At 48.4% G+C, this 26,468-nt stretch overlaps 1 protein-coding gene across 1 annotated transcript in view; it reads left to right on the forward strand.

Moving 5' to 3' along the window:
• LOC147119236 (uncharacterized) overlaps window positions 1-26,468 on the forward strand; it is a 192,878-nt gene that overhangs the window by 155,283 nt on the left and 11,127 nt on the right. The window contains exons 4-5 of the mRNA XM_085984906.1: window positions 6,272-6,439; window positions 22,478-22,561. Coding sequence (XP_085841032.1) covers window positions 6,272-6,439; window positions 22,478-22,561 — 252 coding nt within the window. The remainder of the gene's footprint in view (window positions 1-6,271; window positions 6,440-22,477; window positions 22,562-26,468) is intronic.

The following is a 26,468-nucleotide window of genomic DNA, read 5'->3' on the forward strand; positions in this document are numbered from 1 at the left end:
GATTCCCGTCGTAGAGGGTCGCTGGCCCGCTTACATGCGGTTGGCCATTGGTCAGAATCTGTGTGGCCTGGATTGCCCTGTGAAGGGTCGGGGAGATCATGGCTTCGAGTACGAGCCCCAATAGGTTCAAAGTCAGACTGCCTCTGTTCAGAGGGAGGTGCAGAGCTGGTCTGTGGCGGATCAGTACTTTCATGCGCGGTACTGGGAGGGTCGCAACCTTGAGCACGGGGTTCTACCGGCACCAAGCTAGTTGGTGTCCGATCAGGATCCTGGAGAGGGGTACCCGATAGGTCCCAAGAGTTTCCTGGTGAAATGCCATCACCCGATGTCCCACTAGGTCCTGGTGGGCAGGGAGCCAGATCCCGTAATGATACGGTAGATTCTCGGCCGTCGGAATATCGTATGTTTGCATAGGTGGGGTTGGCATCGGTTAGTTCGACCTCGTCTACAAGAGGGTCATTTTTAGACGTCCGAACATATCTTCGGAGTAATACAGGTCCAGGAGTAGTTAGCCATGACGGGAGTGATGTCCCATGAGATGAGCGACGCTGGAATCCAAAGAACCGCTCATGAGGTGTAGTATTTGTGGCTGTAGAAAGCAGGGACCGTATAGAGTGCAATGCATCCGGAAGCACTGTTTCCCATTGCTGGTCTGGTAGGCCCCGAGATCTTAAAGCGAGACGTACGGAATTCCAGATGATACCGTTATACCTCTCTACCTGCCCATTTCCGATGGGATGGTATGGTGTTGTTCTGCTTGTAGCAATTCCCCGTTCTGAGAGGTAGTCCTTGAGTTCCCTTGACATAAAGGATGGACCCCGATCTGAGTGAATATAAGCCGGCATGCCACAGAGAGAAAATACCTGCTCAAGGCAGCAGATTACTGTGGACGCCAGCATATTGGAGCAGGGGAAGGCAAACGGAAAACGTGAATATTCGTCGATCATGGTAAGCAAATATGTGTTCCGAGTTGAAGAGGGCACTGGGCCCTTAAAATCGATGCTAAGTCGTTGCATCGGTTGGGTTGCATGTATGAGTATACCATCTGAGGGGCGGAAGAACTGAGGTTTTAATTCCGCACAAAGCCGGCATTCTGAGCATATTTTCTTTACATCTCCAGTGGAAAAAGGGAGATTCCGTGATCGTACGAAATGTAGCATGCGCGTAACGCCAGGATGACACAAACCATTGTGGACATCCATGAGAGTGGAGGATGACATAGTGGAGCAGAATGCCCGTGTGAGGGTGTCCGGGGCCACATTCTCCTTGCCAGGCCGATAGAGAATGGTATAACCAAAAGAGGCCAGTTCCATCCTCCAAAGTTGTATTTTATTATTCTTAATTTTGGTTCGTTTTCGATTATCGAGCATGAAGGCGACTGATCGTTGGTCCATGATCAATGTAAAGTGCTGGCGAGCTAGAAAATGGTTCCACTTCCGTACTGCCTCTATGATGGCTGTGGCTTCTTTCTCAAACGGAGGATAATGTAGCTCGGCACCTTGTAAGGTCCTGGACATAAATGCTACAGGACGACCTTCCTGATTCAGAGTAGCCGAGATCGCCACCTCCGAGGCATCACATTCAACCACGAAAGGGAGATTCTCATCAATGGAGTGAAGAGCCGCTTTCTCCAACTGTTTTTTGAGAAGGTTAAAGGCTGCAACAGCCGCTGCTCCCAGTGGAAATGATCTAGCATGCAGCAAGGGTTGGATTTTGTCCGAAAAATGAGGAATCCATTTAGCGTAGTATGCAAACAGACCGAGAGCCCGACGTAAAGAAGCCGGATTCTTAGGTGACGGGAGCTCTTGGAGCGGGCGAAGTCTTTCTGGGTCTGGCTTAATGATACCATTGCCTACGCAGTAGCCAAGGATGTTGATGGTCGGTTGCGACTCAACAGATTTGGATTCATTCAGGGTCAAATTATGGCGATGGAGGGCATCCCGAAATTTTTGGAGGTTGGAGTCATGTTCCTGTTGATCGTGACCTGCAATGGTAATGTTATCAAGATAGGGAAAAGTGTCCCTTAGGTTTTCCTGCTTAACCAGGCCATCCATTGCCCGTTGAAAGACAGCCACTCCATTAGTAACCCCGAATGGGAGGTGACGAAATTGGTACAGCCGTCCATTAGCCTCAAAGGCTGTGTACTGCTTATCTGAGACCTTCAAGGGTAACTGATGATAGGCACTTTTTAAATCGTAAGTTGAGAACACTTTGTATTCGGCCAGTTTATTAACCATATCATCAATGCATGGCAATGGGTAGGCATCCAAGTCGGTATATTGATTGATGGTTTGCGAATAATCGATGCATAGTCGCTGTTTGTGAGGTTTTAGAGGGTTCTTGACAATGACGACTTGAGCCCGCCAGGGCGACGAACATGGTTCAATGATATCCTCTGCTAGAAGTCGAGAGATTTCAGCCGCAATAAAAGATTGGTCTTCCTGATTAAAGCGCCGCGATTTCGTTATTATCGGTTGGCATTGAGGCAGAATACTGGCAAATAATGAGGGTTCATCAAGTGAAGCTGCTGATAATGCACAAAATGGTAATTTAGACGGTATATTAGAAATAGTAAGTCCGGGTTTGGATCCACCAAACTCAATGGTGAGTTTCTTATGCTGTTTTTGGAAGTCCAGCCCTAAGAGGAGATCACTACATAAGTCCTTGAGCACCGAAAGTCGGGTGGAGGGATACATACGACCATGAAGTGTCATATCAACAACACAAAAGCCGGAGATTCTGGTATTAAGTGATGACTGGGCCATCGCAATTGCCTGGTCCGATGGGAAGACATGTAGTTTCAATTTCGCAACAATCTGTTCCTTAATGAAACTATCAGTACTTCCTGAGTCAATTAAGGCATCTAAGTTATGCCCTTTAATTGAAATTTTTGTGGCTGCATGAGACAGGTTCTGTGGGCAAGCAGCTGTAATTGGTGTCGTTGCACAGAGAGTGGCTAAAACTCTCGGTGTGCTTCTTCGGGAGAGAGCTCGAGAGGAAGCTTGATAGGTCCTAGCTGGAGCATCTTGATAGGCCCTAATTGGGGCAGTTCGGTAGGCCTTAGCTGGATTGGCCCTCGTAGAGGCCCTTGATAGGCAAACTTTAGCAAAGTGTCCTTTTTTCCCGCAATAACTGCAGATTGCATTGCGAGCAGGGCAGGTTTTCCTAGGGTGAAAAGCATCTCCACAAAAGAAGCATTCCTTCCTAGATTGCCAAGAGGCTGCTAAAGTGGGGTCGTCCTCCTCTTCTTCATCAGAATTATCAGAATTAGATTCCCCCATGATAGGGTTCACCTGAGACCGCTTGAATTGTCTGGTTGCAGCTACAGCAGCAGATCGAGATCTGGGTAGCTGATAGAGGTCTGCATTTCTCTTTGCCAAATCCAGTGAACAAGCTAGGTCAAAAGCTTTTTGTAGCTCAAGTGTTTTACTTTCTAGTAGACGCTGGCGTACAAATGGAGAGGCAATCCCGCAGATGAAAGCATCACGAATCATTTCTTGGCGGTACAGCTCAGCTGAGGCTGCCTGAAAGTTACAATCTACGCTGAGCCTGCGAAGTTCTTGCAGGAATTCGTCAATTGACTCCCCTGGCCCTTGTCGGGCTGTGGCCAGTAGATGTCTAGCATAGACCTCATTTGGGGTCTTCGCATACAGTTTCTTAAGTGCCCGAATCACCTCTTCGTAATTATCCCATTCATCAACATATTCGAACACTTTTGGGGTCACATAATTGACAAGTATCTTCAATTTAGCAGGAGCATCCGCTTTACATTCATCCAGAAAATTCTCAAAAGTACGATACCAATGCTTCCATACCCTGCCAGCTGCTGGTGTATTCGGGTCCAAGTCCAGACGAATAGGTCTAAGGATTTTCTCCATGATGGGTGGTTCCCTGGATCCTTAACTTCCGAGTTTGTCTGAAGGTCTAGTATTTGTCAGTGTAAATACTAAGTTACTTAAATTGATGTAAGAAAAAGGAGACTTACCATCAAGTAACTTTAAAGTAAGCTTTAAGTAACTTATAAACACACTATATACACAAGAGAGGTCTTTACCATGCCTCTGGTAGAAGCCTCTTACAATACTGAACAGACCAGTATTTATACCAGTCCAACAGGAAGTGACATATGACAGGAAGTGAGGTATGTACACAGTTCATAGCTCATAGGTCACAGGAAGTGATGACATAACTTCCCGGAAGTTATCATTTTTATCACACCCGCTGTAGGCCTCAGGCCCCGAATAAGAGCCCACAGGCCCCGTGTTTGCCCCGCGGTGACAGGCCCGGCCGCCCGGGTCAGCGGGGTCACTGACCGCCATTTTGGACAGGGCGGGGTCACGGCGCATGCGCGGCCATCTTGGTACCGGAACAGAGAGTGGGCGGGGCTTCAGGGTCCCAGTGACCAGGAGAGACAATCATTGACTAATTGATTTTATTCTCACTCTGCACACAGCGGGTGTAGAACTGAACCCAACCAGAGTAGAGGGAGGGAGAAAACTGGGAGTGGAGGAAAGAAATGTTGGAGATGGTGCGATGGGTTTGGATTTCAGCACAGGGAGGAGGGAGAGTGTGTGGGACGGGGATTTACAGCTTTGGGGTTAATTTGGTCATATTTCTAGATTTGCCATTTTCTGCCCACAGGGCAATCACAGTGCACTGACCGACACCTTCGCTTGTCAGAATAGGGCAGGTGGAACTGAGCTAGAGGCAGCTCTGGGACTTCATCTTCTGAGCATTGGGTTGGGAAACAAGAATTCCATTGTTTATTGGGCCCTGGCGGGCACTGCCCTCTCCCCACAATTTTAATATTTTGATGCATCTGTCTATTTATATGCTAGGAATGTTTTAATTGCTTTCACAGCAAAATGCATTTATTATTAAACCTTCACAGAAGGCAACTGTGGCAACAATTGAATAAAACTCAGAGAGTTGTCGGGATCAGGAATGCTCTTCCTGAAAAGGTCATGAGCTGATTCCATCAATGATTTTAAAAGGGAGTTGGGCGGGTACTTGAGGATGAGGATGTTACAGGATTACGGACAACAAGCAGGGATGTGGGACTAAGCACGAGTGCTCATTCTAAGAGCCAGCACAGACACGATGGGCCGAATGGCCTTCTTGGTGCTGTACGTTTCAATGATTCTATGAAAACTAACAGAACCAAACAAAGAAATAATCTTCCTTGGTTATCGATCATTTCACTAACTTTAAACAGAGTACTCTATACACCAACAACAACTTGTATTTATATAGTGCTTTTAAAACATCCCAAGGCGCTTCTCAGTAGCGCAGTCAGACAATAATTGACACACATACTTTGTTTGTGGTCCAGTGCACTGACACAAAGTTCCTTCACAACTGTAACAATTTTATTGCGGTTGCTGTGAAGGCTGCGCTCACTCTGCTCGTACACCTGGTCTCCAAAGGAGGCAAAACAGGACTAACACTGCCGAGCTCAGCTCTTTTTGATCAGAAAATATCAACTGTTTTGCCTCGCCAGGAAATGCACAGAAGAGGCAGCAGTGCTCATTGGCTGCCCAGGAAAGTCCTATTTAGATTAAACTCCTTCACCCAGAGGGTGCTGAGAATGTGGAACTTGCTGCCACAGGGAGTAGTTGAGGCGAAGAGCATGGATGTATTTAAGGGGAAGCTGGATAAACACATGGGAGAAAGGAATAGAAGGAGATGCTGATAGGGTGAGATGAAGAGAGATGGGAGGAGGCTCATGTGGAGCATAAACACTGCATGGACCAGTTGGGCCGAATGGCCTGTTTCTGTGCTGTACAATCTATGTAATTCTATGTAATAAGAGAGGAAAGAATGTTCCATAGAAACTGGAATTATCCGTTCTGCATTTTAATCCTGAACTTATAGTGATGCCTTTTGTAAACTGCTTTTACAGGGAATATCATTAGCCTTTGAATATGGAAGGAGAAATGTTTGCCTGTTCTGTCTGTGGGAAAAGATTTCAAACATCAGTGTGACTGGAAAAGCACCGAGACACCCACACCCGAGTGAGAGTGTTCTAGTGCACTGACTGTGGAATGAGCTTTAACCAGTTACACAGCCTGAAAAAACATCGCACCATTCACAGCGGGGAGAAACTGTACATGTGGTCTGTGTGTTGATGAGGCTTCAACTGATCATCCAACCTGGAGAGACACAAGGACACCCGCACCATAGAGAAACCCTGGAAATGTGGGGACTGTGAGAAGGGATTCAATTACCCATCCCAGCTGGAAATTCATCGACGCAGTCACACCGGGGAGAGGCCGTTCACCTGCTCTGTGTGTGGGAAGGGATTCACTCAGTCATCTGACCTTTTGATACACCAGCAAGTTCACACCAGGGAGAGGCCATTCACCTGCTCCGTGTGTGGGAAGGGATTCACTCAGTCATCCAAGCTGCTGAGACACCAGCGAGTTCACACTGAGGAGAGGCCGTTCACCTGCTCCGTGTGTGGGAAGGGATTCACTCAGTCATCCGACCCTTTGACACACCAGCGAGTTCACACCGGGGAGAAGTGGTTCACCTGTTCCGTGTGTGGGAAGAGATTCACTCAGTCATCTGACCTTTTGACACACCAGCGAGTTCACACCGGGGAGAGGGCGTTCACCTGTTCAGTGTGTGGGAAGGGATTCACTCAGTCATGCCACCTGCGGACACACCAGCGAGTTAACACTGGGGAGCGGCCGTTCATCTGCTCCGTGTGTGGGAAGGGATTCACTCAGTCATCCAACCTGCTGGCACACCAGCAAGTTCACATATGACTACAGGGGTTGGATTCTGCTGTTGTTGCTGTTGTTAATATAAGAACATAAGAAACAGGAGCAGGAGTGGGCCAATCGGCTCCTCGAGCCTGCTCCGCCATTCAATAAGATCATGGCAGATCCAATCTAGGCCTCAACACTACTTTCCCGCTCTCTCCCCACACCCCTTGACTCCTTTGTAGTTCAAATATCTGTCTATCTCCGCCTTGAATGTATTCAATGACTCCGCCTCCACAGCTCTCTGGGGTAGAGAATTGCAAAGATTCACGACCCTCTGAGAGAAGAATTCCTTCTCATCTCCATCTTAAATGGGTGACCCCTTATTCTGAAACTATGCCCCCTAGTTCTTGATACCCCCACCAGGGGAAACATCCTCTCAGCACCCACCCTGTCAATCCCCCTCAGAATCTTATATGTTTCAATAAGATCACCTCTCATTCTTCTAAACTCCAATGAGTATAGGCCCAACCTGCTCAACCTTTCCTCATACGTCAACCCCTTCATCCCAGGAATCACCCTAGTGAACCTTCTCTGCACTGCCTCCAGGTGCGGTCTCACCAGCGCCCTGTAAAGTTGCATCAAAACTCCTCTACATTTATACTCCATTCCCCTTGCAATAAAGGCCAACATTCCATTTGCCTTCCTAATTACTTGCTGTACCTGCATGCTAACTTTGTGTCTCATGTACTCGGACCCCCAGATCCCTCTGTACTGCAGCATTTTGTAGTCTCACTCCATTTAAATAATAATTTGCTTTTTCATTTTTCCTTCCAAAGTGGATAACCTCACATTTTTCCACATTATACTCCATCTGCCAAATGTTTGCCCACTCACTTAACCTCTCTATACCCCTTTGCAGACTCCTTGTGTCCTCCTCACAACTTGCTAACCCACTTAGCCCCATTAGTTTGCCTAGTACTTTTTCTCTAGTGATAGAGATTGTTTTAAGTTCCTCTCTCCCTATAACCCCTTGATTATCTATTATTATTGGAATGCTTTTAGTGTCTTCCACCATGAAGGCCGATCCAAAATAATTGTTTAGAGTCTCTGCCTTTTCTCTATTTCCCATTATTAATTCCCCAGTCTCATCCTCTAAGGGACCAATGTTTACTTTAGCTACTCTCTTCCTTTTTATATACCTGTAGAAGCTCTTACTGTCTGTTTTTATATTATTTGCTACTTTACTCTCATACTCTATCTTCTCCTTCTTTATAATGTTTTTAGTCATCCTTTGCTGGTTTCTAAAAATGTCCCAATCCTAGAGTTATACAGCACAGAAAGAGGCCCTTCGGCCCATCGCGTCCATGCTGGCCATCAGGCCCTGTCTATTCTAATCCCATTTTCCAGCACTTGGTCCGTAGCCTTGTATGCTATGGTGATTTCAAGTGCTCATCCAAATGCTTCTTGAATGTTGTGAGGGTTCCTGCCTCTACCACCCTTTCAGGCAGTGAGTTCCAGATTCCAACCACCCTCTGGGTGAAAAAGTTTTTCCTCAAATCCCCTCTAAACCTCCTGCCGCTTACCTTGAATCTATGCCCCCTTGTTTTTGACCCCTCTGCTAAGGGAAAAAGTTCCTTTCTATCTACCCTATCTATGCCCCTCATAATTTTGTACACCTCAATCAGGTCCCCCCTCAGCCTTCTCTGCTCCAAGGAAAACAACCCCAGCCTGTCCAATCTTTCTTCATAGCTGAAGCGCTCCAGCCCAGGTAACATCCTGGTGAATCTCCTCTGCACCCTCTCCAAAGCAATCATATCCTTCCTATAGTGTGGCAACCAGAACTGCACACAGTATTCCAGCTGTGGCCTAACCAGCATTTTGTACAGCTCCATCATAACCTCCCTGCTCTTATATTCTATGCCTCAGCTAATGAAGGCAAGTATCCCATATGCCTTTTTAACCACCTTACCCACCTGTTCTGCTGCCTTCAGGGATCTATGTACATGCACACCAAGGTCCCTCTGATCCTCTGTCTTTCCTAGGGTCTTACCATTCATTGTGTATTCCCTTGATTTCTTAGTCCCTCCAAAATGCATCACCTCACACTTTTCAGGGTTAAATTCCATCCGCCCATCTGACCAACCCATCTATATCATCCTGCAGACTGAGGCTACCCTCCTCGTTATTTGCCACCCCACCAATTTTCGTGTCATCTGCGAACTTACTGATCATACCTTTTACATTCACATCCAAATCATTAATGTAGACCACAAACATCAAGGGACCCAGCACCGATCCCTGCGGTACCCCACTGGACACAGGCTTCCAGTCACAAAAACAACCTTCGACCATCACCCTCTGCCTTCTGCCACTAAGCCAGTTTTGGATCCAATGTGCCAAGGCACCCTGGATCCCATGGGCTCTTACCTTCTTGACCAGTCTCCTATGCGGGACTTTATCGAAAGCCTTACTGAAATCCATGTATACCACATCCACTGCACTACCCTCGTCCACACACCTAATCACCCCCTCGAAAAATTCAATCAAATTAGTCAGACATGATCTTCCCTTGACAAAGCCATGCTGACTATCCCTGATTAATCCTTGCCTCTCCAAGTGGAGACTAATTTTGTCCCTCAGAATTTTTTCCAATAATTTCCCTACCACTGATTTTAGGCTCACTGGCCTGTAATTCCCTGGTTTATCCCTACTACCCTTCTTGAATAATTGTACTACATTAGCTGTTCTCCAGTCCTCTGGCACATCCCCTGTGGCCAGAGTGGTTCTGAAAATTTGTGTCAGAGCCCCTGCAATCTCCTCCTTTGCCTCACACAGCAGCCTGGGATACATCTCGTCCGGGTCTGGGGATTTATCTACTTTTAAGCCTGCTTAAACCGCCAGTACCTCCTCCCTCTCGATGCTAATATGTTCAAGTATATCACAGTCCCCCTGCCCGATGATGAACACCTCGCTAAGGCCATCCCCACGCCTCCACTACTCGCTTTCAAACAGCCGCCGAACCTCAAACAGACCATCGTTCGCAGCAAATTACCCAGCTTTCAGGAGAACAGCGACCACGACACCACACAACCCTGCCACAGCAACCTCTGCAAGACATGCCAGATCATCAACACAGATACCATCATCACACGTGGGGACACCACCCACCAGGTACATGGTACATACTCATGTGACTCAGCCAACGTTGTCTACCTCATACGTTGCAGGAAAGGATGCCCCGGAGCATGGTACATCGGTGAGACCATGCAGACACTGTGACAACGGATGAACGGACACCGCACAAAAATCACCAGGCAGGAGTGTTCCCTCCCAGTCGGGGAACACTTCAGCAGTCAAGGACATTCAGCCTCCGACCTTCGGGTAAGCATTCTCCAAGGCGGCCTTCGAGACACACGACAACGCAAAATTGGCGAGCAGAAACTGATAGCCAAGTTCCGCACCCATGAGGACGGCCTCAACCAAGATCTTGGGTTCATGTCACGCTACATGTAACCCCACCTGATGCAGGGTCATCCCGACTCGAGTCGACATTGGCTTGTTCTCTCTACACAGATGCGGCCGAACCTGCTGTGATTTCCAGCAAAAAAAATGTTTTTTGTCTGTTTTTTTGTTTTTCATACAGACCCCAGCATCTGCAATATTTGACCCCTTGTGACCCCACCTCATTGTTCTTTGATGTAATGTTTTCCTGACTGACCTGTTTGGACACCATTCACACCTTTGATTGCTGTGATTATCTCTCTGCTGAGGTGTGATAAATGGCAGTTGGAAAGATTACCTTTAAACATCTGGCATTATTCTCTGACTATATAAGCTGTGTCTTTATGCATTTCTCCACTTCACCTGACGAAGGAGCAGTGCTCCGAAAGCTTGTGATTTCAGATAAAGCTGTTGGACTATAACCTGGTGTTGTGTGACTTCTTACATATATCAAAAGAAAGCTTATCATTAGGGGAGTCTCATAGGCATATTTACTTTTTGGTCAGACAAATATTGTTCAGACAGTATACAAAAAACGTTCAAAAATCCGCTCATTAGCGGTTGACCAATCCTACCGCTCATTAGCGTTGAGTGACATGATGGTTGACCAGTCCTATGGGGTGGCGGGGCCTAATCATTCAAACTGCCGTTAGTGCGGGAGCTGAGCGGCGGCCATTAAACACCTGCCGGGCCTCAAGCTAAAAAAATGGTAATGGAGGTGAGGAAATTGTTGATTCATTAGTATTGACACATTAACCACTGGAGGCAATGCCAGAAATGACACAGATGGGGATTAAATGATATGAAATATAGATTTCCAGCAAAAAAAAAGTTGGTTTTAAAAGAAAAAAAAATCCATTTGTAAAGGGGACTCGGGCTTTCCCCCACTTGGCGGTGGAGGAGCTGCCTGCAGGCCTCAGGCCTCGAAGCCTCGGCCTCTCCTCGCCAGCCACGCCCGAGCTAGGCACCGCCCGTCCCGCTGGGACCGCCCCGCGATCGCCGCCATCTTGGTAAAGGGGCCGGGACGGAGCCAAGCGTAGCCACCGCCGCCATCGTGGTAAAGGCTGGCAGGGCAGAGCCGAGCGGAGCCATCGTCGCCATCTTGGTAAAGGCTGGCGGAGCCATCGCCGCCATCTTGGAACAGGCTGGCGGGGTGGGAACTCGGGCTTTCCCCCCCTCGACTAGGCTGCAGGCAAGCCGCTGCGACGGTCCGGAGTGGGAGCCGCCGCGCACGGCCTTCCCCGCGGCATCAACCACGCGGCCTGAGAGCCCAACTGAAAGTGAGCAGGGCTTCGGGTCACCAAGGCCCCACACCCCCCTTTCCCGCTCCCCCCCACACACCCCTTTCCCCCTCCCCCACACCCCCCTGTCCCCCTCCCCCAACACCCCCCTTTCCCCCTCCCCACACCCCCCCTTTCCTCCCCCACACCCCCCTTTCCTCCCCCCACCCCCCTTTCCTCCCCGCACCCCCCTTTCCTCCCCCCACCCACCTTTCCTCCCCCCACACATCCCCTTTCCCCCCCACTCCCCCCCTTTCCCCCCACCCCCCCTTTCCCCCCCACCCCCCCCTTTCCCCCCACCCCCCCTTCCCCCCCACACACCACCTTTCTCCCCCAACACCCCTTTCCCCCAACCACCCCTTTCCCCTCTCTCTCCTTCCCTCTCTCTCTCTCCTTTCCTCTCTCTCCCTCCCCCTCTCTCTTTCCCTCTCTCTCTCTCCCCCCCAGTCTCTCTCTCTCTCCCCATCTCTCTCTTCTCCCCCCAGTCTCTCTCTCTCTCTCCTTCCCACACAGACAGACAGACAAACTCATTTATATATATAAAAATTATTTCTACTTTTTTCACAACAACATGTCCTCAAAAAACCCTCGGCACCGCCGGGCACTCCAGCTAGTATACTTATAAAACACCTTAGGATTTTCCTTTATTTTGCTCGCCAGTGTTATTTCATGGGCCCTCCTCGCTCTCCTAATTTCTTTTTTAATTATCCCCCTGCACTTTTTATACTCCTCTAGGGCTTCCTCTGTCTTTAGTCCTTTGTATCTGCCAAAAGCCCTCCTTTTTTTCCTAATCCATTCTTATATATCCCTTGACATCCAAGGTTCCCTGGGCTTGTTGGTCCCAGCCTTGACCTTTACGGGAACATGTTGCCATTGTACTCTCCCAATTTCCTTTCTGAAAGACTCCCATTGCTCCGATGTGGGTTTTCCTACAAGTAGCTGATCCCAGTCCACTTTGGCCAGATCCTGCCTTACCATATTACCTAATCCTCTGGCCTACCACTAATCTTCGCAACATTGTATGCCTTTTCTTTCAATTTGATACCATCCTTAACTTTCTTAGTGGTGCATCCTTCTCGTAGAGCCTTTCTTTCTCACTGGAATATACCTTTGCTGAGATTTATGAAATATCTCCTTAAATGTCTGCCACTGCTGATCTACCGTATTATCCTTTAATCTATTTTCCAAGTCCACTTTAGCCAACTCTGTCCTCATACCCTTGTAATTGCCTTTATTTAAGTTTAGGACACTAGTTTCAGACCCAAGTTTCTCACCCTCAAACTGAATTTGAAATTCTACATCCAGGCCTGAACCATGTTCATTCTGACAGTTGGGGTTTGCTTCTGCTGATCTTAATAACCCCAATAACTGGGCTGGAGTTTAATATTCTGGATAGATGTCAAATAAATCAGCTTTGTGTTAAACACATTGTAGATTTTCTTCTTTCCCACCTGAGTGTTTAGCATCACCTGGCTGGAGCTCAGAAAGGACAATCTGGGGGAGGATCGTACGGTGGGAACAGAACTCCAGCCTGGACACAGTCCTTCAGGGCCACACTGAGAGGGGCAAACGGTACTTTGGTCTCTATCGTCTTCTCAGGTGAATTTCTCGCGTGTGTTCAGGATAATTTTCTGCAACAATATGTTCTAGAACCAACAAGGGGGCAGGCCATATTAGATTTAGGAATGTACCAGATTTAGTGAACAGCCTCACGGTGAGTGAACATTTATCTAACAGCGATCATAACGTGATCGAGTTCCACATTATGTTTGAAAGGGAGAAACGCAAAACAGCTACTAAGATTCTAGATTTGGGTAAGGCCGACTTCAAAGGGAGACTGTCCACAGTAAACTGGGCAAATCTGTTAATGGGTAAAACAACAGAAGATCAGAGGGAGATGTTCAAAAAATAATTTACGGTGATACAGAAACAGCTTCTACCCCCGAGGGGCAAGAGCTCTACTTACCTAAAAACCCCAGCCATGGACGACTAAAGAGAGAAGGGACAACATCAAACTAAAAGAACAAGTACACGGAAATGCAATAAATAGCACAAATCCTGGTGATTGGGAGAAATACAAAGAACAACAAAGGGTGACAAAACAGACAGTAAGAGCTACAAAAAGGGAGTATGAAAAGAAACTTGTAAGGATTATCAAAATCAACACAATTTTTATTACAATTATATTAGGAAAAGAATGGTCAGGAGCAATGTGGGCCCTTGAAAACTGATAATGGTGACATTGTAAATGATAATAAAAAGGCGGACATGTTGAATAATTATTTTGCGTCAGTATTGACAGAGTGGAAGAGGATAGCAGGCTGGACATCCCAAGGAAACTAATATTGAATCAGGGATGGGGACTCACCAAAATAACAGTAATGAAGAAAATAATGGCACTAAAGAGTAACAAATCCCCAGGACCAGATGGTTTCCAAGCCAAGGTTTTAAACGAAGTAGGTGAGAACATTGCAGATGCCCAAACTATAATCTTCCAAAGTTCTCTCAATTTGGTAACCATTTCATCAGATTGCAAAATTGCGCATGTCACTCCGCTATTTCAGAATGGTGAGAGAGGGAAACCAGGGAATTAGAGACCAGTTAGCCTAACATCTGTTGTGGGGAAATTACTAGAGTCTATAATTAAGGACAGGGTGACTGAACACCTTGAAAATTTTCAGCAGATTAGAGAGAGCCAGCATGGATTTGTGAAAGGTCGGTCATGCCTGCTGAACCTGATTGAATATTTTGAAGAGGTGATTGAAGTAGACGAGGGAATGTCTATGGATGTTATTTATATGGACTTCCAGAAGGCATTTAATAAAGTCCCTTATAAGAGTCTGTTAGCTAAAGTTGAAGCCCATGGAATTGGCTGAGTAGCGGGAGACAGAGAGTGGGGATAATGGGCAGGGATTCTAATTGGCAGGATGTGACTAACGCTGTCCAGCAAGGATCTGTGTTGGGGCCTCAACTATTCACCGTATTTATTAATGACTTAGATGATGGGATAGAAAGTCACATATCCAAGTTGCTGATGGCACAAAGATAGGTGGCATTGTAAGCAGTGTAGATGGTAGCATAAAATTAGAGAGATATTAATACATTAAGTGAATGGGCAAAACTGTGGCAAATGGATTTCAATGTAGGCAAATGTGAGGTCATCCACTTTGGACCTAAAAAGGATAGAACAGAGTACTTTCTAAATGGTGAAAAGCTAGAAACAGTGGAGGTCCAACGAGACTTGGGGATCCAGGTACATAGATCATTAAAATGTCATGGACAGGTACAGGAAATAATCAAAAAGGCTAATGGAATGCTGGCCTTTATATCTCGAGGACTAGAATACAAGTGGGTAGAAGTTACACTACAGCTATACAAAGCCCTGGTTAGACCACACCTGGGGTACTGAGAGCAGTTCTGGGCACCACACCTTGGGAAGGATATGTTGGCCTTGGGAGGAGTGCAGCGTAGGTTTACCAGAATGATACCCAGACTTCAGGGGTTAAATTACAAGGAGAGATTAAACAAATTAGGGTTGTATTTCCTGGAATTTAGAAGGTTAAGAGGTGATTTGATTGAAGTTTTCAAGTTATTAAGGGGAACTGATAGAGAGAAACTATTTCTGCTGGTTGGGGAGTCTAGGACTAGGGGACAGAATGTAAAAATTAGAGCCAGACCTTTCAGGAGTGAAGTTAGGAAATACTTCTACACACAAAAGGTGGTAGAAGTTTGGAACCCTCTTCCACAAACAGCAGTTGATGCTCGGTCAATTGTTAATTTTAAATCGGAGATTGATAGATTTTTGTTAACCACACGTATTAAGGGATATGGGGCAATGGCGGTTATATGGAGCTAGGTCACAGATCAGCCATGATCTCATTGAATGGCACAGCAGGCTCGAGGGGCTAAATGGTCTACTCCTGTTCCTATGTTGTAATGCTCTGGAATTCCCTCCCTAAATCTCTCCGCCTCTCTTTCCTCCTCTAAGATGCTCCTTAAAACCTACCTCTTTGGCCCTAATATCGCCTTATATGACTCACTGTCAAATTTTGTTTGAAAACATTCCTGTGAAGCAACTTGGGGTGTTTTACTACATTAAAGGCACTATATAAATGCAAGTTGTTGTTGTTGTCTGTGACACCAAATCCAGTGACGACTTAAACTTTGAGACCAAATCCAGGGATAACTTACAGTGTGACACCAAATCCAAGGGCCACTTACACTGTAACGCCAAATCCAGGGATTACTTACACTGTGACACCAAAATAGGGATCACTTACACTGAGACACCAAATCCAGGGACCATTTACACTGAGACACCAAATCCAGTAACCACTTATACTGAGACTATAAATGGGAATTAGAGAGCCTCGGTATGGGGAATGGTCATGGTGGTGAAACCAGCTCCAGTGAGGGTGAAAGGTGGGTAATGGAGGAAGATATGATGGTGGAATCAGATGGTGACTGGTGGGGCCCGGTGACAGGTTATTGTCAGAAGCCCTTTTCAGGCAGGCCGATGATTGGATGTAACCAATGCAACACCTGGATCCACCTGTTCTTGGCCTGAAATCCCAAAGTCTAATGTCCCTTATATCATTTTCTGTGGAAAATGTCGAGATGTGAAAGGGAGGAAATTGGGCTCGGGCCAGGAGGAAGATTCCTTGAATGAACAATTCATGAGGTTATTTTGTGACTTGTCTGCGTGAGGTTAAAAAAATGAATGAAAAATGACGCATCTAGTCACACAGGCGTCGTCAACAGTGGTTACTAACCTTAATCACTATCTCGTAAGCCTAATATCCTATTGACTCACCCCAAACCACTAACCCCAATCTTAACCAATAACCACATCCACAACCACTAACCCCAATCCTAACCAATAACCACTGGCCCCAACCACTAACCCCAATCTTAACCAATAACCACTAGCCTCAACCACTAACCCCTAAATCTGCACCTTAACCCCAGCCCCTAACCAAGGATTATTGACAGGGATCAATGGAGGAGCTAAAGACCTGATAAAGGAAGTATTTGAAACAATTATCTTGATTAAAGAAACAGTGCAAGATATGTTAGTAACAAGAGATTAAATCAACGAGACCATCCAGCTCAGAAATTACTATTACAAAGATCGGAACATTTCAAAGACTATCACATGCAGTACGTGTGGAGGAGTTTTACTAAATCAGATCCAAAAAAGTGATAATTAACACAGCAAATAACAGATTTCAACTCTCATGTAAGATAGTTCTGTAAAGGGGTGGTTCAAAGGAACTTCAGGTGAGTGTAAAGTGAGACACGACAGTTCAGTCTGTGACACCCACAAGCCGTGTACTCAAATGGAACAAGCTTGGGGTTTGATGGGTAGAAAGTGAACTAGATGAGAACTGAAATAATCCAGAGTAAGAAAAGGCCCAAAAATGGAACCGTCGGTAACAGAACATCAATTAATCTCCTCTTATCATACAGAAATCAAATATTTTACACACTGTGTTTGAAACAAAGATGATTTATTAAGTTTTTATACAGAATATTAATCTCCAGTTATAAGGTTTATTAACATAAGCAGAAACAAACCCCAGCTGTCAGGGTGAAAATTATTCAGTCCCGGATATGATTAACAGCAGCAATAACAGCAGAATCCAATCACTGGTGAACTCGCTGGTGTCTCAGGAGGTTGGATGACTGAGTGAATCCCTTCCCACACACGGAGCAGGTGAACGGCCCCTCCCCAGTGTGAACTCGGTGGTGATTAAACTGGTTGGATGATGAAGTGAATCCCTTCCCACAGTCAGAGCAGGTGAATAGCCTCTCCCCAGTGTGAACTCGCTGGTGTGTCAGCAGGGTGGATGACTGAGTGAATCTCTTTCCACACACGGAGCAGATGAACGGTCTCTCCCCAGTGTGAGTGCGTTGGTGGTTCTGCAGATCATTTTTGTTTTATACTTATCACAGTCAGAACATTTAAAAGTCCTCTCCTCTGTGTGAATACGATGGTGCCTCAGAAGGTGGGATGACTGACTGAATCCCTTCCTACATTCAATGCATGCGAATGGTCTCGCTCCAGTGTGAACTCGCTGGTGTGTCAGCAGGTAGGATGACTGAGTGAATCCCTTCCCACACACGGAGCAGGTGAATGGCCTCTCCCCAGTGTGACTGCGTCGATAAGTTTCCAGCTCAGACGGGTAACTGAACCCCTTCCCACAATCCCCACATTCCCACGGTTTCTCCATGGTGCAGGTGTCCTTATGTCTCTCCAGGTTGGATGATCAGTTGAAGCCTCATCCACACACTGAACACGTGTACGGTTTCTCCCTGCTGTGAATGGTGAGAAGTTTTTCAGGTTGTGTAAAGATTGAGACAAACATTTTTCCACATTCAAAGGCCAATTATATTTAGGTCCAGATGAATTGAGTGACTGTCAGATCTTGACGTGATGTTTGGTTTAAGTTTCCCGTCTGCAAATCCTCCCCTTCTAATATCCTGTAAAGGGAAGTTACAAAAGTAATCACCGTAAATACAGGATCGAAATTCAGGACAGGCAATTCTAGTTGCTGTGAAAATTCTTTCCTCTCTTCTTCCCCAAAGCTGTAAATCCCCGTCCCACAGACTCTCCCTCCTTCCTGCATGGAAATCCAAACCCATTGCACCACCTCCAACATTTTTCCTGTCAGTCAAATTTTTTCCCTCCCCTGAAGGTGCTGACTCTGGCTGGGTTCAGTTCTACACTCACTGGTTCCCCTCCCACTCCTCCCCTGAAGGTGCTGACTCTGGCTGGGTTCAGTTCAACACTCACTGGTTCCCCTCCCTCTCCTCCCGTGAAGGTGCTGACTCTGGCTGGGTTCAGTTCTACACTCACTGGTTCCCCTCCCTCTCCTCCCCTGAAGGTGCTGACTCTGGCTGGGTTCAGTTCTACACTCACTGGTTCCCCTCCCTCTCCTCCCCTGAAGGTGCTGACTCTGGCTGGGTTCAGTTCTGCATTCACTGGTTCCCCTCCCTCTCTTCCTCTGAAGGTGCTGACTCTGGCTGGGTTCAGTTCTACATTCACTGGTTCCCCTCCCTCTCCTCCCCTGAAGGTGCTGACTCTGGCTGGGTTCAGTTCTACATTCACTGGTTCCCCTCTCTCTCCTCCCCTGAAGGTGCTGACTCTGGCTGGGTTCAGTTCTACACTCACTGGTTCCCCTCTCTCTCCTCCCCTGAAGGTGCTGACTCTGGCTGGGTTCAGTTCTACACTCACTGGTTCCCCTCTCTCTCCTCCCCTGAAGGTGCTGACTCTGGCTGGGTTCAGTTCTACATTCACTGGTTCCCCTCCCTCTCCTCCCCTGAAGGTGCTGACTCTGGCTGGGTTCAGTTCTACATTCACTGGTTCCCCTCTCTCTCCTCCCCTGAAGGTGCTGACTCTACCTGGGTTCAGTTCTACACTCGCTGGTTCCTCTCCCTCTCCTCCCCTGAAGGTGCTGACTCTGGCTGGGTTCAGTTCTACACTCACTGGTTCCCCTCTCTCTCCTCCCCTGAAGGTGCTGACTCTACCTGGGTTCAGTTCTACACTCACTGGTTCCCCTCTCTCTCCTCCCCTGAAGGTGCTGACTCTGGCTGGGTTCAGTTCTGCACTCATCAGTTGCTGTCCAATGTGTGACCTGTGTGCCCCATCTACGTATAAACTCTCTGGGAATCAGACCGAATGCGCTGTCCCTCTTGGGACTGGACCCCCGGCCCGAATCAAAGGTTTCAGAGGAGGAGAGATTGATAAAACTATTTGAAAGAAGGTGTGGTGGTGAAATGTTGGGCGGGTGCTCAGCATCTCACACATTGTGTAAGATTAACATTCCACATGTCTGAACCTTTCATTCCGTCCCTGATTTGGGAATCTCTTGAGCTGGCACTTCTTGTCCCATTATACTGAGTTGGTGCAACAGGAGAGCCAGGGATCAGGGGGATATTGGACAGGAAGCACACAGCACGGACATTACACTGCAGGTGGGATATGTGAGAGTGTTACAGTGAGGGCTTTGGGCACTTTGTTAAACACATCCACAGCAGAAGCACATTAATCTGATGGGAGATCACTGACACACGAGCAGCCAGCGGTGGGGAGCCTCCTGAGAGTCCGGTCCCTTTCCAGCCAGTATTTACAGGAGCTGGGACACAGAGTCTCATTAAAATCACTGATATATTTGTTCACACAAACCAACCCCCAAAAAATGCTGAATGATTTCTTCCAGACGCTCCCTGACCAGTCACCATTTCTCCTCCATTTACAGACGCTCCCTAACCAATCTCCATTTCTCCTTCATTAACAGATGCTCCCTGACCAGTCCCCATTTCTCCTCCATTTACAGATGTTCCCTGACCAGCCACCATTTCTCCTTCATTTACAGACACTCCCTGACCAGTCTCCATTTCTCCTCCATTTACAGACACTCCCTGACCAGTCACAATTTCTCCTTCATTTACAGACGCTCCCTGACCAGCCACCATTTCTCCTCCATTTACAGACGCTCCCTAACCAGTCACCATTAATCCTCCATTTACAGACGCTCCCTGACCAGTCACCATTTCTCCTCCATTTACAGACGCTCCCTGACCAGTCCCATTTCTCCTCCATTTGCAGATGCTCCGTGACTCACTTCCTGTCTGTCCCGGAGTTTGGCGCTTTGTTGAGATTCGGGCCGGAGTGAATCGGGAACCCGCGGGTAGGGGCGGATAATGTTCTGGGGCCGCACTCGGGGTGTGTGAAGCCCGCCTCCCTCTGACCTGCTGCAGCCTCTCCTGCGCATGCTCAGTTCACACTGCCGAGCAATCAGCCTCTCCCGCGCATGCTCAGCTCACACTGCCCAACAATCAGCCTCTCCCGCGCATGCTCAGCTCACACTGCGCAACAATCAGCCTCTGCCGCGCATGCTCAGCTCACACTGCCCAACAATCAGCCTCTCCCGCGCATGCTCAGCTCATACTGCCCAACAAGCAGCCTTTCCCGCGCATGCTCAGCTCACATTGCGCCACAATCAGCCTCTCCCGCGCATGCTCAGCTCACACTGCCCAACAATCAGCCTCTTCTGCCCAAGCTCAACTCACCTTCCAGTGTTAAAAATCAAGCCCCGCCCCTCACACACTCCGATTGATTGGAGGACCCGCCACCCGCTCAGTCTTCCAGCCCTGCCCCACTCTTCCTATTGGTCCGAGCTCCCGTCAATCACCCGGGCAGTGTGAGCTGAGCATGCGCAGACCTTGACTGCAGCCGCTGACACATAAGGTGAGAGAGCGGGTTCATGAACCCCGGGGGGCCGCGGGCCGCTCACACCCCGAGCGGGTTCATGAACCCCGGGGGGACGCGGGCCGCTCACACCCCGAGCTCAGGGAGCGGGTTCATGAACCCCGGGGGGACGCGGGCCGCTCACACCCCGAGCTCAGGGAGCGGGTTCATGAACCCCAGGGGGACGCAGGCTGCTCACACCCCGAGCTCAGGGAGCGGGTTTATGAACCCCAGGGGGACGCAGGCTGCTCACACCCCGAGCTCAGGGAGCGGGTTTATGAACCCCGGGGGGACGCGGGCTGCTCACACCCCGAGTGCGGCCCCATTATTAAAACACTCAACATTATCCGCTTCATAAACACCCGGGGTGGGCCTCAGGCCCCGAACAAGAGTCTCCGGGCCGGGCGTTTGCCCCGAGCGGGGCAGCAGCTGTGGGGCTTTCTCCCGGTGACAGGCCCGGGGTAACAGCCGCCATCTTGAGAGGCTCAGGGCAGCAGGGCGCATGCGCGGCCCCCTTGGCCAGGAACCAGGAGGAGAGAATCTTGGCAATTTCCATCCTGGACTCACGGTGATGGCTTTTGTAAACTCCTTTTACAGACTGTGAGAAGGGCAGCATTTACACACCGCAAACTCAGACCAACAACAACTTACCTTTATATAGCACCTTTAAAACGTCACAGTAGCGCAGTCAGACAATAATCGACACACATACTTTGTTTGTGGTCCAGTGCACTGACACAAAGTTCCTTCACAACTGTAACAATTTTATTGCAGTTGCTGTGAAGGCTGCGCTCACTCTGCTTGTACACCTGGTCTCCAAAGGAGGCAAAACAGGACTAATGCTGCCGAGCTCAGCTCTTTTTGATCAGAAAATATCAACTGTTTCGCCTCACCAGGAAATGCACAGAAGAGGCAGCAGTGCTGATTGGCTGCCCAGGAAAGTCCTATTTAGATTAAACTCCTTCACCCAGAGGGTGCTGAGAATGTGGAACTTGCTGCCACAGGGAGTAGTTGAGGCGAAGAGCATGGATGTATTTAAGGGGAAGCTGGATAAACACATGGGAGAAAGGAATAGAAGGAGATGCTGATAGGGTGAGATGAAGAGAGATGGGAGGAGGCTCGTGTGGAGCATAAACACTGCATGGACCAGTTGGGCCGAATGGCCTGTTTCTGTGCTGTACAATCTGGGTAATTCTATGCAATAAGAGAGGAAAGAATGTTCCATAGAAACTGGAATGATCTGTTCTGCATTTTTATCCTCAACTTACAGTGATGACTTTTGTAAACTGCTTTTACAGGTAATATCATCGGCCTTTGAATGTGGAAGTAGAAATGTTCTGTCGGTGGGAAAAGATTTCAACATCAGTGTGACTGGAAAAGCACCGAGACACACCCGAGTGAGAGTGTTCCAATGCACTGACTGTGGAAAGAGCTTTAACCAGTTACACAGCCTGAAAAAACATTGCACCGTTCACAGCGGGGAGAAACCGTACACCAGTTCTGTGTGTGGACGAGGCTTCAACTGATCGTCCAACCTGGACAGACACAAGGACACCCGCACCACGGAGAAACCCTGGAAATGTGGGGACTGTGGCAAGGGATTCAATTACCCATCTGAGCTGGAAACTCATCGATGCAGTCACACCGGGGAGAGACCGTTCACCTGCTCCATGTGTGGGAAGGGATTCACTATCTCCTCCAGCCTCACTGCGCACCAACTTGTTCACTCGGAGACCATTTAAATGTTCTGACTGTGAGAAGAGCTTTAAAAGCAGAAAGCATCTGATGAAGCACCAATGCACTCACACCGGGGAGAGGCCGTTCACCTGCTCCGTGTGTGGGAACAGATTCCAAATTCATCCAACCTGCGGACACACCAGCGAGTTCAAACTGGGGAGAGGACGTTCACCTGCTCCGTGTGTGGGAAGGGATTCACTCAGTCATCCCACCAGCTGAGACACCAGCAAGTTCACAAGTGACTGCAGGGGTTGGATTCTGCTGTTATTGGTGCTGTTCATCACATCCAGGACTGAATCATGTTCATTCTGACAGTTAGGGTTTGTTTCTGCTGATGTCAATAACTCCAGGAACTGGGCTGGAGTTTAATATTCTGGATAGATGTCAAATAAATCAGCTTTGTGTTAAACACATTGTTGTAGATTTTTGTCTTTCTCATCTGAGTGTTTAGCATCACCTGGCTGGAGCTCAGAAAGGACAATCTGGGGGAGGATCGTACGGTGGGAACAGAACTTCAGCCTGGACACAGTCCTTCAGGGCCACACTGAGAGGGACAAACGGCACTTTGATCTTTCTCGTCTCTCTTCACTGACAGCAAAGGCTCCGTGTGGGTTAATCTCGAGGCGTGTGAGAAACGTGTTCCAGCCGCTCTCTCCCATGGTTCAGAGCTCCTAGGCACGGAACAGAAGGCTCCTTTAGGAATGTACCCTAGTGCATTTTTTTTAATGGCCTTCTTAACCTGTGTCGCTACTTTTAGTGATTTGTGTATCTGTATCCCTGGATCCCTCCGCTCCTACAGCCCATTTAGACTTTTAGGGGGAAAAATTCGGTGGCGCCCCCTTTGAGTCGCTAATGTCGCTGGGGCTAATTTAAGCGCCCCGAAAAAGTTAGCGCCCCTGTGCATTAAATTCAGTGGTAGCGCCCCAGGCAGGAGGTGGGGTGCTACTGGAAGCGCTCCCCTCCCTCTTGAGGCGCTACCAGTGAATTTCGTGGCACTTCTTGTAACAGCGCCACGCCCGTCGGCACATAGCACCGCGTCATAGCAGACCTCCCTCCCTGATTAAAGGGGAGGGGCCTAGCACTGCGCACACCGGGGCCCTGCTGGACCACCGGGGAGCGGGGTGTCGGATCAAGAGGAGCGCCGGGCTGAGCGATCACGGCCGACACCCCGAAGAAGAAAGGGGAAGGGGGCAGGTGCTGGCAGTCGGCCAAAATAAAAAGTTGCCGCCCGACACCGGCCCTTTAAGTGGCGCCGCCGCGGCTGCAAGAACGACCCCTGACCCTGTCGGACATATCGTCCGGCGATAGGTCAGGGGTCGCAACCCAAGGTTGCAGCCAGGGCGCTGCGCATGGCGATGACATCATTGCCGGGGGTGCAGTGCCGTGGGGCGCTACCGGCTACCGCCGCCGCTCACCTCCCGCTGAATATCGCGGGAGGCACAAAGCAACCCAATTTCACCCCCTTGTCCAAGTAGTGTGTGGCCTCCTTATTCTTCCCACCAAAACACACTGATCTATAGTGACATTCATTTGCCAATTAGACGCCCATTCTGAAATTTATTAATATCTTCTTGCATTTTGTCTTCCTCAGGATTAACTCTACCTCCCAATTTGGTGTTACTGACAAACTTTAAAATTGTACTTCTGGTTCCCGAGTCCAAATCGTTTATGTAAATGGTGAACAACAGTGGTCCCAGCACCGATCCCTGTGGAACACCACTTCCCACCTTTTGCCAGTCTGAGTAGCTACTCCCAACCCCTTCTCTCTGTTTTCTGTTTTGTAACCAGCTTGCTATCCATAAACAGTTTGTAAGATCGACAAGATGACCAAGGTCAGGCCGTGTGGAGTGAAGGGCCAGGCAGCAGAATGGATGGAAAGCTGGCTACAAAACAGAAATCAGAGGGTTGGAGTTAAGGGAATTTTGTTGCGATCTTTCCATCCATTCTGCTGCCTGGCCCTTGACTCCACACGGCCTGACCGTGGTCATCTTGTAGACCGTACATACTGCAGACACAGTGCACCAGTGGTGGAGGGGGTGGATATTGAGTCCTGTGGCAGGGGCACTGATGAAGTGGATTTCTCTGTCCGTGAGTTTTGAGGCATCGCTAGTGGCGTTTTTCACCTCTTTCCTGCTTTTAAAATAAAAATCTTATTGCCAGTTTATTAAAGCCTCTCAGGAGATGTAACACCTGCCCCTATACCTCCCCCCTTCCCACTGTCCAGGGCCCTAAACACCCCTTCCAGATGAAACAGCGATTTACTTCTCTTGCAATTTAGTATACTGTATTCGCTGCTCATGATGTGGTCTCCTCTACATTGGGGCGACCGCTTTGTGGAACACCTCCGTTCAGTCCGTAAGGGTGACCCTGAGCTTCCGGTCGCCTGTCACTTTAATTCACCGCTTCACTCCCGCTCTGATCTCTCTGTCCTCGGCCTATTGCATTGTTCCAATGAAGCTCAACGTAAGCTCGAGGAACAGCACCTGATCTTTCGATTGGGCACTTTACAGCCTGCCGGACTCAACATTGAGTTCAACAATTTCAGATAATTATCCCTGCCCCCATTTTTCATGCAGTATGATTTTTGCCATTCCCATTTGCAACATTTTATCCTTCCTGCCTCTTACAAAAGTACAGGGTGTTCTTTCACTTCCTTCCTCCCCTCCTAACCCCCCCCCCGCCCCCCCGTCTCTGCACCTGCTTAATATCTGTTACATCTCCAGCTTTTTCCAGTTCTGATGAAGGGTCCCAGACCTGAAATGTTAACTCTGTTTCTCTCTCCACGGATGCTGCCCAGCCTGCTGAGTATTTCCAGCATTTTCTGTTATTTTAGTAATTAAACCAGACTGGGCGGGGCCTGAGGTGCGAGTTAGTAACGGAAAATTGGTGGCCAGCGTACTTCACACCAGGGCTGAGGACCTGGGGACTCGGGTTTCTGTATCATTTATTGATTAATTTGTTTACTGCCCAATCTCAATCAGACTGGCGGGTCATCTTGCTGTCTGGCGGAGGCGAGGTTCCCCAATGGAGGGCACTCTACGCGGGGGTCCTTCCCTGCACCATTGGGGATCTGGGGTGGAGACTGTTACAAGGAGCTGTCGTGTGCACAGTTTTTAAGCTCCTTTCCGGACTCCAATGCCAGATGTGATGTTTGCGGCCTAGAGGAGTCCATGGGCCGTGTATATATTCAGTGTGAGAGGTTGCAGCCCCTGTATAGTTACCTGAAGGGGCTGCTCCTCAACTCTTGGTTACACTTTAGCCCCATGCTCCTAATCTTTGCCCGCCCGGTGCGGAGGGGGGTGGGTAAGTCGGAGGATCTTCTCCTGGACCTGCTCTTGGGCCTGGCGAAAACAGCAATTTGTAGGCCCAGGATGGGCGGGGCCCATGGGGGGGGGTCACTCTGGCTGCCTGCCTCTCTCCCGTGGTCTTATCCCTGCCCGGGTGGCCCTGGAGAGGGAGCAGGCGGTGTCCACCGGTTCACTTGATACCTTCCTCGACCGGTGGGCACGGAAGGTTAAAGAGGCGATAATCGATCCTCACAATCACATTGTGATGTAATTATTAATTGTGTGTGTGTCACAAATACATTTCTTCTATTTTGATACAAAAGCTCTACTAGACATGTTAAACAACTAGTTATTTAATCAGGGCTGCAGCTGCTGAAAGGTTGACTGTACTGAGGTTTGTGGCCAGAGCTGGCAGACGTGTTGTTCTGAAGTCTGATGTCTCACACCTGAAGAGTCTGTTTATGTTGTGTTGTAATGACCTTTTTCTGTTGCCTGGTGTCAGAAATAGAAATCAAAGGGAGACGATGCCTCACTCTGTTAATCAACTCTTTGACACATTTCCATGCATTTACCTTTCTTAATTTACAAAGATCACAACTCCATTAGTGAACAATGGATTGCCAGTCTGCCACTTTTCAGTGAGGCTTGAAAGGATTCGCTGTGAAGCGACACCTGCCCATCTGTCTGTGTGTCACTGTGT

The sequence above is a fragment of the Somniosus microcephalus genome, chromosome 4, assembly GCF_052327205.1.
Source record: "Somniosus microcephalus isolate GS21.2 chromosome 4, FLI_Smic_1.0, whole genome shotgun sequence".
Lineage (NCBI taxonomy): Eukaryota > Metazoa > Chordata > Chondrichthyes > Squaliformes > Somniosidae > Somniosus > Somniosus microcephalus.